Source organism: Choloepus didactylus, chromosome 18 (assembly GCF_015220235.1).
Source record: "Choloepus didactylus isolate mChoDid1 chromosome 18, mChoDid1.pri, whole genome shotgun sequence".
NCBI lineage: Eukaryota > Metazoa > Chordata > Mammalia > Pilosa > Megalonychidae > Choloepus > Choloepus didactylus.
In genome coordinates this window covers 70,362,211-70,377,579 of record NC_051324.1, presented here as the reverse complement: position 1 = coordinate 70,377,579, position 15,369 = coordinate 70,362,211, and the positions used below count along the sequence as shown (strand labels likewise).

General features: G+C 43.8%; 1 protein-coding gene across 1 annotated transcript in view; it reads left to right on the top strand.

Annotated features, from left to right (window-relative positions):
• SRP68 (signal recognition particle 68) overlaps positions 1-14,207 on the top strand; it is a 60,299-nt gene extending 46,092 nt beyond the window's left edge. Inside the window, exons 10-16 of the mRNA XM_037809279.1 lie at positions 2,657-2,721; positions 8,421-8,577; positions 9,229-9,323; positions 10,272-10,401; positions 12,108-12,183; positions 12,621-12,673; positions 13,050-14,207. Coding sequence (XP_037665207.1) covers positions 2,657-2,721; positions 8,421-8,577; positions 9,229-9,323; positions 10,272-10,401; positions 12,108-12,183; positions 12,621-12,673; positions 13,050-13,277 — 804 coding nt within the window. The 3' untranslated portion in view covers positions 13,278-14,207. The remainder of the gene's footprint in view (positions 1-2,656; positions 2,722-8,420; positions 8,578-9,228; positions 9,324-10,271; positions 10,402-12,107; positions 12,184-12,620; positions 12,674-13,049) is intronic.
• The last annotated feature ends 1,162 nt before the right edge of the window (positions 14,208-15,369 follow it).

Sequence of the window (15,369 nt, the reverse complement as noted above, 5' to 3'; positions counted from 1 at the left end):
GGGCCACGAGCTGAGCCTCCAGCTCTTTCTCTGGGCTGGGTCCTCTTCAGTCTGTGTGTCCCGTTCTCAGGTGGGGTCCCAGGCTCCAGGTGTACTTTTTCTTAGCCACTTTTTTTTTAATGAGGTGTAAGGGTCAGTTGGTCATCTCAGCAAACCCCTGGGTTCAGACAGGTTGAGAAATTCTTTTCCCTCTACCTTGGTCCCCCTGATGGTTTCACATGTTACCTGTTAGGGCTGTGGTCTCAAATTCATATGTCCAGGTAGACTTCTCCAGTGCTCCCTTTTTTTAATAACATCATCACTGTGCATTCATTCAGCCATCTAGGCTGAAAACCTCACAACCATTTTTGTCGCTTTCCTCTCTTTCACCAAAATCATATTATTCTTCCTTTGTAATTTTTCTCTCCCATTGTCAATTCTACCTGTTTCTAATTCAGACTTTTATCTTATGCCTAACTACTATAAAAGTCTCTTAATTGCTTCTCCTGTCTTGCTCTCCATTCCCATTTCCAGGTCTTTCTTACTAGAAGTGCAAATTGAATCTCTAAATCCCATCTCACTGTCTAGTTATAAAACGCACCATGGTTTCTATAGGGCTAGCACAGTTGTCTTCCAACATTTTATGATGATGATGCACTCCGTTAGTAAAATTGAGCATGTACCTCTGAAATGTTTATTTGTAAATTAATATACCTGTTTGATTAAACTGATTTGTGGTATACATGATAAAATGCACAAAAGCAAAGTTTTAAAAAAGTTAAATATAGATGGAAGTTCTATTTTTCTTCCTTTACCCACACCCTTTGAGTTGGTCTGGCAAATAAAGTTAAAACCCTTAAGCTGGTGTGTGAGCCTTCACCAGTCTGTTTCCAGCCTCTGTTTCCAGCAATGTATTTTGCTGCTTCCCTTGGAATCTTCTGCCTCAAGCTGTTATGCTCACTTCTTAACCTGCCTTTCCCACCTGAGTGCATCCTGTATACCTTCTCTTTCCTCTCCTCACGTGGATTATCTTTCCTCTCCCTTGCACCTATCCAAACCGTCTCTGTGTTTTAAGGTCCAGCTCATTGCTCACCTCCTCTGGGAAGCCTGCCTGTGCCATTCCAGCCCTTAAAGATCTCTCCATTTTCTGGGTGTCTGAGGCTAGACTTTCTGTTTGACAGTTAATCAAGTATTGCCATTTAACATTTTACATACTTATATGTTTATAAAATTATAAAGAAATATTTTTACTTTAAAAAAAACCACTGCTTTTCCTACATGGTCACCTGTTTGTTTCTCTCATTAAGCTGCATTTATGTTTTATACTTTCGTTCATGCACTTAACAGAGGGCACATACAGAGCCCCAGCCTCCATTACGCACCTTGAATTCACAGCAGTTATGGGGACACCTCACAGAAGGTAACGAATGTGGTAGTACAAAGGTCTATTAGTTTCCTATCGCTACTATAATGAATTACCACAAAAGTAATGGGAAATGTATTACATAAGTGTATTATCTTACAGTCTAGAGGTCATAAATTTAAAATGGGTCTGCGGTGCCTTGTTCCTTTTGGAAGCTCTAGAGGTTGCCCAGGAGAAAATTTATTTCCAGCTTCTAGAGGCCACCTACATTCCTTAACTCATGGTCTCTTCCTCCACCTTCAAAGCCAACAGCATGCTGTCTTCTTTCCCCTTCGACCTCTGCGTCTATCCCTACTTCTCTCTCTATCTCTGACCCTCCTGTCTCCCTCTTTTAAGGACCCTCATGATGACACTGGGCCCACCTGGATAATCTAGGGTGATCTCCCCTCCTCGAGATCCTTAACTTAATCCCACCTGCAAAGTGGTTTTCAGCATGTAAGGTTACAGGTTTGCAGGTTCCAGAGAGCATGAGAGTGTCTTTGGGGGCCATTATCCAGCCTCCCACAAAAGGCAAGTGCTGACAGCACAAGGGTTAGACCTTAAAATGGAGCTGCAGACTGTGCAGTGTCTATTTTTAATGCTTTAGGGCTTGTTTTGGTTTGCTAAAGCTGCCAGAATGTAATATATTAAGTTACAAGTTATAATTCTAAGGCCATGAAAATGTCGAAATTAAGGTATCAACAAGAGGATACCTTCTCTGAAGGAAAGCTGCTGGCATCTGGGGTTCCTCTGTCACAGGGGAAGGCACATGGCGACGTCTGCTGGTCCTGATCTTAGTGGCTGTCTCTAAATGTCTCTGGGCGTTTCTCTCTGTGTTTCTGCTTTTTATCCTGTCATAAAGGGTTCCTGTGGAGGATTAAGACCCACCTTGAATTGTGTGGGTCACATCCCAATTGAAACAACCTAACCAAAGGTCCCACCCACAATACGTCTGCACCCACAAGAATGGATTAAAAGAACATGGCGTTTTCTGGGGTACATGATAGTTCCAAACTAGGACAGGGCTGAACATTGTAGCTTTATAACAGGACGCCTCAGCTGGCCATTATCTGAACCCTCTTACTTAGGTCCAATTTTTAGATGCCAGTGGCCATCTGGGTGACCCTGTCATTCAAGTAGAGATTTGAGGGCCCCTAATTTATTAGAGTCTGTGCTTATATTCCAGAGCACTTTGGGGATCACACCATTGAATGAGGGGGTCAGAGCCAAGGATAGGACCAGGTGTATTAGCTTTACCTTTTTTACTTTCTGCAGAAACAGAGAGATTACACGCTTGAAGGGGAGTCGGGAAAGGTATCAAATCTTCAGTACCTCCACAGGTAAGAGTTGTTTAAATTTTCTTGCTTTTTAACACCATGAAATATATCATTGGAACAACAGAGTATATATGTTTATATACACTTTAATAAATAATTTCTTAATATGCAATAAATGACAATATATATGTATGTTTTAATATGAGTATGTACTGCATTTATATATTAAGATATCTAATCTTAAAATTTATACAGCTTAAGAACAATCAATAACTTTGAAGTGGCCCCCTCCCTGATTTAATTCCAGCCCCCTTATAGAACTAACCACTCTCCTTCCCTGTACCAAGGTCTTAGGGTTGTTCTCCTATGTGTTCTAAGTGTTTTAAAGTTGTCCCTTTCATATATAAGTTTAATTTCAACTCAAGTTTAATTCCTTATAGAGATTATTTTTGTGTGAGGTGAGTATCTGCTTCAGTTTTTCCATAAGGAAAACAAGTTGTTGCAGTACAGTTTATTGTATAATCCATTCTTTCCCCACTGTTGCAGTGCTAACTCTATCAGCATATATCCAATTTTCTATTTGCATGGTCTTTTTCTGGACTCCTCTGCTCAGTTGACATTTCTTTTCTTGTGCCAGTACCATCCATTACTGTAACTTTACAGTAAATCTTTGTATCTTGTAGAACAATTTCTTTCCATCAGGTTTTTCTTCAGAGATATCTTGACTGTTAGTGTTCTTTTGCTCTTAAAAATCAATTCCTTAAGTTTCATTAAAAAAAAAAAAAAGTGGGCCGATTTGTTTCCCAGAAGGAAGGAAGAATGACATTTTTGGGAAATTACTGGGGAGAACTAAAAAAAAGTTGGAACTTGGGAAAACTCCGCTTCTCATCAGATTTTCTTCTCCATGTGACCTCAGAATTTTTTTTTAATTCAGTTTTATTGAGATATATTCACATACCATACAGTCATCCACAGTGTACAGTCAGTTGTCCACGGTACCATTATATAGTTGTACATACATCACCACAATCCATTTTTGAACATTTTCATTACCACACACAAAAAAGAATAAGAATAAAAGTTAAAGTAAAAAAGGTCACCCAAAACATCCCATATCCCCCATCTCTCCCTATTATTCACTTACTTTTTGTCCTCATTTTTCTATTTATCTGTCCATACACTGTATAAAGGGAGTGGGAGCCACAAAATTTTCACAGTCACACTGACCTCAGAATTTTAATTTCTTAGTCATTGCTTGTGACTTTTATATAGTGAACCTGACAATATCTTCAGTCATTCCTCTGCCTCCTCCTTTTTTTATAAAAACAAAAACACCCTTGATCTCCATTTTTATAGGTTGTGGTATTATGTGAATGTCACACTGATGGCCTGATACTGAGCAGGTATGGCCCTTGGGTGTTAGCTAGTTCAACAACCTTACGAAAAAGATGAGGTTCCAAGAGGTTAACTGATATGTAAGTAACAGTCACAGAGTGCCAGGGGTTGGAGTCAAATCCACCTGCCTAACCTTGAGAATTCCTCTGAGAGCTTCTGCAAGGCCCAGAACACTTTTCACATGTTGGAGCCCCTTATCCTTGGGTGTATTTCCCACCTTCAGACCTAGTTAGTATGGGGATCATAGATTTCAGTTAGGGTCAGGAGGCCTGCTTTGGAGTAAGTTGATGAAGAAGTCCAGTACATCTGTATTTTAACAAAACTTTGTAAATCTGTATCTGAATTCTTGTACTATTTTGTGTATAAAAGTTGTTTGTTTTGAAGAAGCCTACGTTTTCTGCAAAACTTCTTAGGAAAATCCATCTCACAACTTCTCTGCCCATTTCTCATAAGCAGCCCTTTTTGATTCTTTTTACTAATTCTTTTGGTATTATTTATCTCCATATCTTTAAATGACGTGCGAATGTTGCTGCTTCTTGATTTTCAAGTTTCAGTGCCTCCTAGACTTTCCTCTATAGTTCTCTCTTACCTGTCCCACTCCCACCCTGATCCCTGACCCTCCTTGATCTCCCATGTACAGGTACCCTCATTTCTGGAATTTTTTAATTTTTAAAAAAGTTTTAAAAATCATTTAAAAAATATTCATTTATTTTTATTAGAGAAGTTGAAGGTTTACAGAAGAATCATGCAGAGAATACAGAATTCCCATATACCACCCCCCCCCATTATTAACACCTGGCATTAGTGTGGTACATTTGTTACAGTTGATGAAAGAATGTTATAATAATTGTGCCATTAACTATAGTTCATGGTGCAACATTAGGGTTCCCCATTTGTGTTGTACAATGCTATGGTGGTGGGTTGTTTTATTTTTTTTAATTTTTATTTTGGTAACATATATATACCCTAAAATTTCCACTTTTAACCATATTAAAATATATGATTCATTGCTACTGATTACCTTCACAATGTTGTGCCACCATCACCACCATCCATTACCAAAACATTTCCATCACCCCAAATAGAAACTCTGTACACTTTAAGCATTAACTCTCCGTTCCCTACCCCCACCTGAACCCTGGTAACTTATATTCCAGTTTCTGACTCTATGAATTTGCTTATTCTAATTATTTCATATTGGTGAGACTAAATAAAATTTGTCCTTTTGTGTGTGGCTTATTTCACTCAACTTGATGTCTTCACATTGCAGCCATGTTGTATTTATCAGAACTTCATTTCTTTTTTATGACTGAATAATCTTCCATTGTATGTATATCACAGTGTGTTTATCCATTCATCTGTTGTTAGGTTGCTTCCATCTTTTGGCTATGTGAATATGCTGCGATGAACATTGGTGTACAAATGTCTGCCTGAATCTCTGCTTTCAATTCTTGTGGGCATATACCTACCAGTGGGATTGCCAGCTCATGTGGCAATTCTATTTTTAACTTTCTGAAGAGCCACCAGACTGTGTTCACAGTGGCTGCCCCATTTTACGTGCCCACCAACAATGTATGAGGGTTTCTTTTTCTTCACATCCTTACCCAACACTTGTTATTTTCAATTTTTTTAATAACAGCCATCCTAGTGGGTGTGAAGTGGTATTTCATTGTAGTTTTAATTTGCGTTTCTTTAAAGGCACTATGCCATCTTTAATTGGATGGGACCACAGTTCTCTCCTTGATTTTTGAAAGATAATTTTGCCAGATATAGAATTCTTGGTTGACAGTTTTCTGTTTAAGTTCTTTGTTGTCCCGCTGTCTTCTGGCCTCCATGTTTTCTGATGAGATCCCTTGTATGTGACAAGTCACGTCTCCATTGCTGCTTTCAAAATCATCTTTGTTTTTAGATTTTGACAAGTTCACTATAGTATGTCATGGTGTAGATCTCTTAGAGTCTCTCCTGCTTGGAGTTTGTTGAGCTTCCTGGATGTGTATAGTCACGTCTGTCATTAGATTTGGGAAGTTTTGGGCCATTATTTCTTCAGATTTTTTTTTGTCCCTTTCTCTCTCTTTTGTCCTTCTGAGACTCCAGTGATAGGTTTATTGATACTCTTGATGGTGCCCCATAGATCCCCTCAGGGTCTGTTCATTATTCTTCATAATTTTTTCTTTGTGCTCCTCACACTGGAGAATTTCAGTTGTCTTGTCTTCAAGTTCACTGATCCTTTCTTCTGCATGTTCCAGTATGCTGTTGAATCTGAATTTTTCATTTCAGTTTTACTTTGTAACCCGTAATTTGTTTTGTTCCTTTTTATAATTCCATCTCTTTATTTTGTTCAGACAAAATAAGTTCTTTGTAAATGGATTCCTTTAGTTCATTGAACATAATTAAGACACTTGATTTAAAGTCGTTGACTAATGGTTTCAATGTATGAGCTTCCTCAGAGATGATTTCTGGCAAATTCTTTTTTTTTTTTTTCACTGAATGGGCCATACGTTCCTGTTTTGTGTGTGTATGTCTTGCAATTTTTTGTTCAGAATTGGAAATTCTGAATATTATCTTGTTATAACTCTGGAAATACAGTCTTCACACTCCTCTGGGGTGTTCTTGTTTGTTTTCTGTTGTTGAAGGCTGGAGCCATTAATTTGTGACTTTTTCAAACTATTTTTGCTCCCACTTGGGAAATGGAAGAAGAGAAAGAGAAAAAAAAAAAGTACTGCCTCTTTAAGATTCCACTGCCACTTTTGCCTGGGGGGGTTGGAACAATGACTGCCCTAAAGGCTGGTCCCCCAGCAGTCTGAAATTACAAATCCACAGCAGTGATGCACAGACCACTCACCCCCAGATTTTAGAGGAACGGGTCCTTAGCCTGTGCTGCCACCAGCAAGCTGCCCCAGGAGCCTGGGCTGCTGTCCCCTCTGCTGCCTGCCACACTGTTGGGGACGGGGGGTGGTAGCCCCTGCACTGGAGGTGGAGATTCACTGATACTTACTGTAACTTACCAGCCTCTTCCCCCAGTCTCCAGAGTTTCAAAGTAGCTGATTCAGACAGTTCTTGCCAATTAAATAGTTGATTTGATAGAGGGACTGATTCCTGGAGCTTCTGACACTGCCATCTTCCTACCCCTAATATCATTTCAATTTCTATGAGCTTGCTTATGTCCTTTGAATATCTTTTTTTTTTTTTTTTTAATACATTAAGTCTTAGTCTAGTTTCATGACCGTAAAGTCTTCCCTTATCTTTCTAGGGATGTAAATAGTAGTTATTTAAAGTTTTCTTCCCCTGTTTCCCCCAGGTTGCATTTTATTTCTTACTTGGTTTTGGCCTTTTCTTTGTTGCTGGAGGTTTTCCTTAAATGTCTGCTGCTCCTGGTCATCCACTCATGTGAAAGGGTGTGGCTTGGCTTCTGGAAGCTCTGCATACTCAGGGCCCATCATTTATGGGTGCCACTGCCAGCTTCACCCTTTTACTGAGGATCCATCTCCAAATCTTGACAGGTCTTCTCTTGTGCGGGTCAGATTCTCCAGAGAAAGGCCCTCTGGTCTCCTTTTTGTAGGGCATATGCCAGGCAGCCGTTGTTCTGGAAGTTGAATGGGGGAGGATAGGAGGTCAGCATTGAGAACCCAACATTCACATAATCCTCATGTGTTCCTTGTGCAACCCCTGCCTTCAGCCATGTCTTCCATTCCCCGGGCCACAGACCCTCTCTTTTATCCCCTCCAAGGGATGACCCCCTGTCTTCTGCCAGAGTAGGATGGGGATCAGGAGACCTTTATGCTTCCTATTAAATAGACTTTCAAACAGTTACCCAAATAATGTCTATATCCCCAAATAGTAAAGGGACTTGCAGATGGTACAGTTGAAGAAAGCAGATGTCACACACGGTCTCTTTTGCATATAGGCATGTCTAATATGCTCCTAAGAGATGGTCTCTTAGTGTTTTCCGAGAAGAGGGTCATCATGAGTGGGAGCAGCTGTGATGTGAGCGCTCTGTCCTTAAAGGATGGGCCAGGCAATTAAGCTGGCTTGCTATCTCTGCATCATGTTTAAGGACTAGCAATTTCCTCTGAAATTACTAGCTCTATGTCTCTTAAAAAAGATAAAGAGGATATAATTTAAGCTGATATCAAATTTTGTGATACAGTCTTATGCTGGTCCCCTGCAAACTAGCTAGTGAACAGCAGCCAGAATTGGGGGCCCCGTGAGCTTGAGGCCCAGGCCACATGGCCCTGCTCTGTGGCACACCCTGTCAGGTGACTCACCACCATGGTTCCCTTTGGTCAGTCCCAAGTCATAGCCCAGTGCTCTTCCCAGAACATCAACTGCTCTGAGCCTAACCTGAGTTGACACATGGTGCATTCCAGCTACCTGACTTACATCAAGCTGTCAACAGCGATAAAGCGTAACGAGAACATGGCCAAAGGTCTGCAGAAGGCCCTGCTGCAGCAGCAGCCAGAAGATGACAGCAAGCGCTCCCCCCGGCCCCAGGACCTGATCCGCCTCTATGACATCATTCTACAGGTGACCCTTGAGGGCTGGGAAAACAAGGGCCTGTCCTTTGCATGTGTTGGACACAAAATGACTTAACTTTGCATAGTGAAAGGGCTGTGACAACCAGCAGCTATGTCATTAGCTTGGTGAAAGACAGAGATCTTGTACCATTTCAGCCATCTGTGAGCCCAGTTGATGTGTAGATTTTGGTAAATCCACAGGTATTTATTGAGCACGTCACCTGTAGCAGATACTATCCTAGATGCTGTGATGCACCCTGAGACATGAGCCTGCACTGTCTTGGCCCTCTGGGAGTTTGTCAGTTAGTAAGAGTATAAGACAAGTACATACGAACCAGGTGTCTGTGTAAATGCCAAGCAGGTGAGCCACTCTGAAATAAAAGTGCACAGCTGGAAGAGATCCCTTCTAGTTGAAAAGGTCCAAGAAGTCTGTGAAGGAGGTGAGACCGGAGCTGAATGTTAAAGGATGAACAGGCTTTCAGTATCAGAGAAGGGGAAGAAGGCCACACCAGATGTGGCTGCTGCCAGATTGTGCTCTGAAATACGTTACCATTATTTTAGCCCAAGCTCTTTATTTTTGCCTTTGTCTGTTCTTGCGAGATGTTTTCTCAAAAGTTTGAGGCCTTCTCTTCCTGAATTTTTTGTTGCATCTGTTGTACAGAATCTGGTGGAATTGCTCCAGCTTCCTGGCTTAGAGGAGGACAAAGCTTTCCATAAAGAGATCAGCCTCAAGACCCTGGTGTACAAAGCTTACAGGTAACACCCCGTGGGAAGGCTGGGGCTGCCTTCTGCTGTCCAGAGGATGCTGGAAGCATATCTTGTCCCTGGAAGATTGGTTCATTGGCCCTTGACTATAATGTTAACTTGCCCATAATTAGAGAACAGTCCGCCCAGCATGTTCAAGGGAAATCCCCGCTAAAGATCGTGGCTGGTATTTTCAGTGTACATTATTTGCCCTTTGGATGGGACATGGGGAGTCAGAGAGCACACTCATTCATTCAACCTGCCTTCTCTATTCTCTCTTTCCTCCTTCCTCCTAGTGGAAAACAAAAAACATTGGAAAGAGTGTTAATTAGCAGAACCAGAGTGGCTGGTTCAGGAAACTTCTACTGAATTGATTTAAAGCTAAACTCAGCTTTTTAAATAAATGTGTTATTTGTAATTTGGAAGTGGGCAGCGTGGCAAGATGAGGATCTAGACAAAATGGCAAAGTAGAATGTGTGTGTTCTCACCTGCTTGTTCGGCCCCCTCCCCGATCTAGCACCCTCTGGCTCCCGCAGAGGCCCCCATCTTGGCTAGCCTCACCTCTCCTCCTTCTGACTCCACTGGACCTCTTGCCCCATGAGGGCACAGCAACACTGCAGTAATCGCAGTTAGGAAGCTGCATCTCTGATCTGGTCTTTGGAAAAGATAAACAGAGATGAGTGATTGTCACTTGGATGTGTGGGCAGAGGAGGGTGGGATTTACACTGGAGTTAGGCCACGTTTTCCTTCTTGCCTTTGCCTGGGAAATGTCTGCAGGGCAGGGGCAGCCTAGTGAACCTAAACATTTAGAATGTAGGGGTCTCGCAGACAGTGAGCCTGGGGTTAAGTAACCTGTTTCCCATCTTAAAATTTAGCCTAAACTTCATGGGACTTGAGGAAACTCTTGATCTTGAGTAACTGTTGCTTTAGAATACTGTGGCTCTCTTCTCTCGCCGTCAGGTGTTTTTTCATTGCCCAGTCTTACGTCTTGGTGAAGAAGTGGAGTGAAGCCCTTGTCCTGTATGATAGAGTCCTGAAATACGCAAACGAGGTCAGCTCTGACTCTGGAGCCTTCAAGAACAGCCTCAAGGTGAGTCAGGGACCTCCTTGTTTGCACAGTCTGAGAAGTTGTGCGGTGAGCTCTGGGGGTGCTGTGTGGGTAGAATAACTGGACTCCTCGGGCTGGTTCTCCCCGGTTGCCCGTGGGACATGGCGTGTCCCTCACTGCCTGGGAACTGCAGGTTCCGAGACCCAGAACCCCCAGCCTGAAGAGAATTGAAGTGCTACGAAGGAAAGCTAGTCCTCTGGTTTAAAAGAAAAGAAAAATTTTGTTCTCAGACATGCCTATACTTTGGAATCACCAGGAGAGATTTAAAACAGAGTGATGCCTGGGCCTCATCCCTGGAGGTTCTGTTTTAGTTGGTGTGGGATATGGATGGGCATTGGGTTTTTAAGAGCCCCCCAGTGATTCTGAGGTGTGGCACAGTTGAGAACCCCTGATAAAGCTTTTCTCTGGAAAGTGTGCCCAGGACCAATGGCATCACATCCCCTGGGAGCTTGCAAGAAATGCGGATTCTCAGACCCTTCCCCTCCCTCCTCAGACTTACCAAGTTAAAACCTGCATTTCATTAAGATCCCCAAGCAATTGGGTAGACCCTTAAAGCTTAAGAAGCACTGATCAAGTGCAGAAGTGTGAAAGACTGTGGTGTGGTTTATTTTATTGATTGCTAAAGGACAGCCAGTGTTTTTTAAGCATGTGGATTGTTGCAGGGTGTAGAGATTATTAAAACACTGGCTGGTCCTAGGAATCCATGTATATTTTATGGGAAGACTGTTTAGAAAACAAGCTAAGGTTCCCATCGTTAATGTCACTGCGAGCCAGGGTGAGAGCCGCTGCTTTCGGAGCACTTGCCATCTGCTCAGAGCAGCACCGGCCCCGTAGGGGACAGAGGGTAAGCCTGGCCTCTGCCCTCAGAGGGCTTGTGCTTTGGTGCAGTGACAAGGCTTGCATGCAGGAACCATCTCCAACTATAAAACGATTCAGAGCATCCTTGAGCAAAGGCAGAAAGATAGGCAGGAGTGGGCGGGGGAGGAGGGTGACCTGCGGGTCAGCGGCATCACGGGGGTGTGTAACCCTGAAAAGTAGTGGCACACGGTGAGGGCCGGTCTCTCAGGAGAAGACAGAAGTCTTGTACAGATACCCATCTCACCCAGTGTGCCTAGTGGCTTTTGGGGAAAGTGATAGAGAATGGAGGCATGAAGGGCTCTGTCGTGTCCAGACCTTGTCAGGTCATTCCCATTTTTGCCAAGAAACAGACCGAGGCCAGGAGAAGGCCTCTGCCCTATAGAAGCAGTGGGTCTCTGTGGTTAAAGGCCTAGGCCCTTGAGCCAGGAGGCCTGGATCTCACCCCAGCTCTGCTGTCTACCAGGAGCATGGGTCCTTTTACCTCTCCGGATTTCAGTTTTCTCATCCGTGAGCTGGGAGCACAAACCACCTCAGGATGGTTGTAGAGATGAGACTGGAGATGCACGGAAACTGCTTAGAACAGCACCTGGCACGTGGTAAACATTTAGCGTCTGGTAATTTTTTTATTAATATTAATCATCATCCCTGTTTCCGGGCATTATTACTTAAGCCATGGCATAGCTTTTTGGGATTTCTAATAGGGAGAATCATTTTTAAAGTCTAAAATGCTATGGAAATATCATTGGGATTATTGTAGTAGATTCTGTTGGTTTGGCGTGCGGCTCTGGCCTGCCTCGGCTCGCGAGCACACGTTTTCTGAATCGTTACAGGACTTGCCTGATGTGCAGGAGCTCATTACTCAAGTGAGGTCGGAAAAGTGCTCTCTGCAGGCGGCGGCCATTCTGGGTGAGCCTCTGCCCGCTCCTTACTACCTGCATCCCCAAGTGTCCCTTCACCGCTCTCCCTCTTCCCGCCCACACCCCACACTGCTGTTTTGGTCAATCTTTAAGATTTTTATTTTTCCCCTGCCTTTACTTCTGTTACATTAGGCATTAAATTATGTAGAAGGATTTGGAAAAACACTGTTACACTGTCCTTTCTCCCTAAGATTACCTTCTATATGATTGTGCTAGCTTCGTTGCTTCTGGGATTTACTGTCTGTTTATGTGCACCACTTCTCAGCAGAATTTGAACCCAGAAGGAAGAGAGCTAACTTCCCCACACATTGGCCCCCTTTGCTCCTGGGAGCCAGAACCCTGATGCCCCCCACATGTGATGGGCCTCATTTGTGACTATGTTGTGTTGAAGTTCCCGTTCTTACTGAATCTCTTTGAAACTTTCAGATACAAGCGACTGCCATCAAACAGAGACTTCCTCCCAAGTCAAGGACAATAAGGTAAGTCTGGGCTGTGGCTTCTGAGGAATAAAGAGTAGCATTAGTAACTCACAAGGAAATTGCCTGTACAGAGTTTGTGAGGTGTCTAGATTTTCCCTGCTAATGTTGAGTTGCTGTGAGTGTGCAGAGCAGCACCTGTGGTTAGGAGCCCCAACTTGGGTGTCCGGCAGACCCGTACTCCAGTCCCAGCCCAGCCCTCTCTCAGCCACCCTGAGTTCGTTGCTTGTAGTCTATAAAATGGAGACACGCTAGCACCTACTCATAGGCGAGTCATGAGGATTAACTGAGACAGCGCGTGTCGAGCACTTTACTGGTGGATGCTCCATTGATGGTCCCCTGTGACTAACACCCAGATTCTTCCCCAATTGACTTCCAGCCTCTGGTGGAACGGTTTGAGACATTCTGCCTGGATTCTTCTCTCGTCACCAAGCAAGCCAGCCTTGTGCACTTCCCGCCTGGATTCCAGCCCATCCCATGCAAGCCTTTGTTCTTTGACCTGGCCCTCAACCACGTGGCTTTCCCACCACTCGAGGACAAGTTGGAGCAGAAGACCAAGAGTGGCCTCACTGGATACATCAAGGGCATCTTTGGCTTCAGGAGCTAACCAGGCTCTTCCTTGGGGGCCAGGGGAGATCCTGACTCTTTCTCTGTGTTGTGAGAAAGTCCCAGCAAGCTCCATGCCATTAAATCCAGGTCTGCATTGGCCCAGGGCGGGAGTTTAACATCCTCCGCCCTGCGCTCCTACATCTTGTATTTGTGTGCACTTACATTCGTAGCCCATGTGTTAGGAGGGCACCATGTCCTCTTTGGTCGACCTGTGCAGGTGTGCTTTGTCTCCCTTGCCTCCTGGGGTCCCGTGTGGGCTGTGATTCCCGTCGGTCCGTAATGCATTCAGGGGACACCCACACCAGCCACGGATGGGGCCTGGAACACCTTGTTGTGTTTCTTCAGTACCATGCATTTGAAATGAGCTCATCCTTGCTGTGGGGCAGCTGCTGAGCATCCAGAATCCTTTGAAAAGTGTGTCCATAACTATGAAACATTGGCAGCCTCGCTCCAGAAATACCCCTCAGTCCTTTTCCCTTTGACTTTCAAATGACAGTTAAGAAGTTTCGGAACAAGAAAAGAGCTCTATTTTTAGAAGAAATATGTTGCACTCAGAAATGATTAAACCAAATCTTATATTAAAAAGCAAAGATGATGGAGACTCTGCCCCTTTTTTACATGACCTCACTTGACCCCAGTCCCAGCCCTAGGCCTCTTCTGGGCACCCGTCGTGTGACCCGGTGGTGTCAACAGGGCCGGACTTTCAGGCAGTTCCGTTATTGCTGATACCAGATAAGGATGTGTCAGAGGCAGTTTTTAAGAGTTCCCAATCTGTAATTTTTAGATACCATTATATTTAAATCAATTTCCTTCCTTACCTTTTTATTTTTTTTCCTTGGTCATCCCTTTTCCTTTCTGTTATACCATCAGTAATAGAAGTCACAAAAGCAATGTAAGAGAGCAAGGAATAAAAGTGATTTAAACTTGAGACCTCTGAATCCCTGTGAAAATGAAAACTCAGTTATCCCTTAGAAAAGGAAATCCACTACAGATGTTTGCTTAGGTGTGGTTCAGACATCGAGCAGGCTAGAGTGTCTTGGGAGAGAAGGTTGACTGGCCAAGGATTTGAGAACACAGTTCAAGATGGAATCCCATTGTGAGTGAGGCCTACCCCGTACTTTATCACTGGTTGCAGAAAGGGATTTGTCAGAAGTTAGAAAAGGATAGTGGGAATACAAATAAAATTAGAGTTGTGTATTATTAAGGAATTGATCGGTCTCTCTTCTCTGTCCAAAATCTGTTATGGGTCAGAAAGCTTCAGGAAGCCGATTTTTTTTTTGACAGTCTCATCATATCTGCCAGACTGTTTAGGGGTATTCTTTCTTTTTTTTTCCTGAGAAGCAGATACTAATTTTAGGTTGAGGTCCTGGATTTCGATCCTCAAGATTTGGTCAGTGTCCTGAAAGGGCTGAGGGAACATTGAGGGGGTTCACTCAGCCTCACCTTCCTCTAGCTCCCCAGTGCATTTGGCGGCACCAGGAGCTGTGGTCCAAGGTTATGCGTCTTCCTCACTTCATTCTCCATGCTGACCCTGGGCTGCAGCCCAGCTGTACTGTCCTCCAGCTCCAAGATCCTGGGGTCAAGTCCCCACTGTGTGGGGCAGTCCCCAGCCTGCCCCCTGCTAGTTTCTGTGGTCAGGGCTGGCTAAGCTCTTCAGATTCTGGCTCCTCCTTGGAAGATGTTCCTTTGTCACTGGCTCCGCTCGTTGCCCTCCAGCCTCTCCCACCCTGTTTGGAGTGTCGGCATGAGTGGAGACCTGGAATTTAAGCAGTCGAAATATAGAAGACAATCTATATTCTGCTTGCACCTTTTTAATTTAAAATTGCTTAATGCTTTTTCTTTTTAATGTTCAACTAGAAATCTTGCGGTGTCGCGGGCGGGTGCACTGAGTAATATTGGCTGTTGTCAGCCAGTGAGGCTGTGATGAGGCGATGTGCACCACCAAGTTCAGTGTTGAAAGCACATACTTACATAAGAAGACAGACCTGGCAGGGACGAGGTCTCGAGAGAGCTTGCGCATCCTTTCCCAGGGGCCCGTGGACATTAAGCAGGCCATCAGCAGACAGCACCAAGGCAGGACCCTGCCCTAC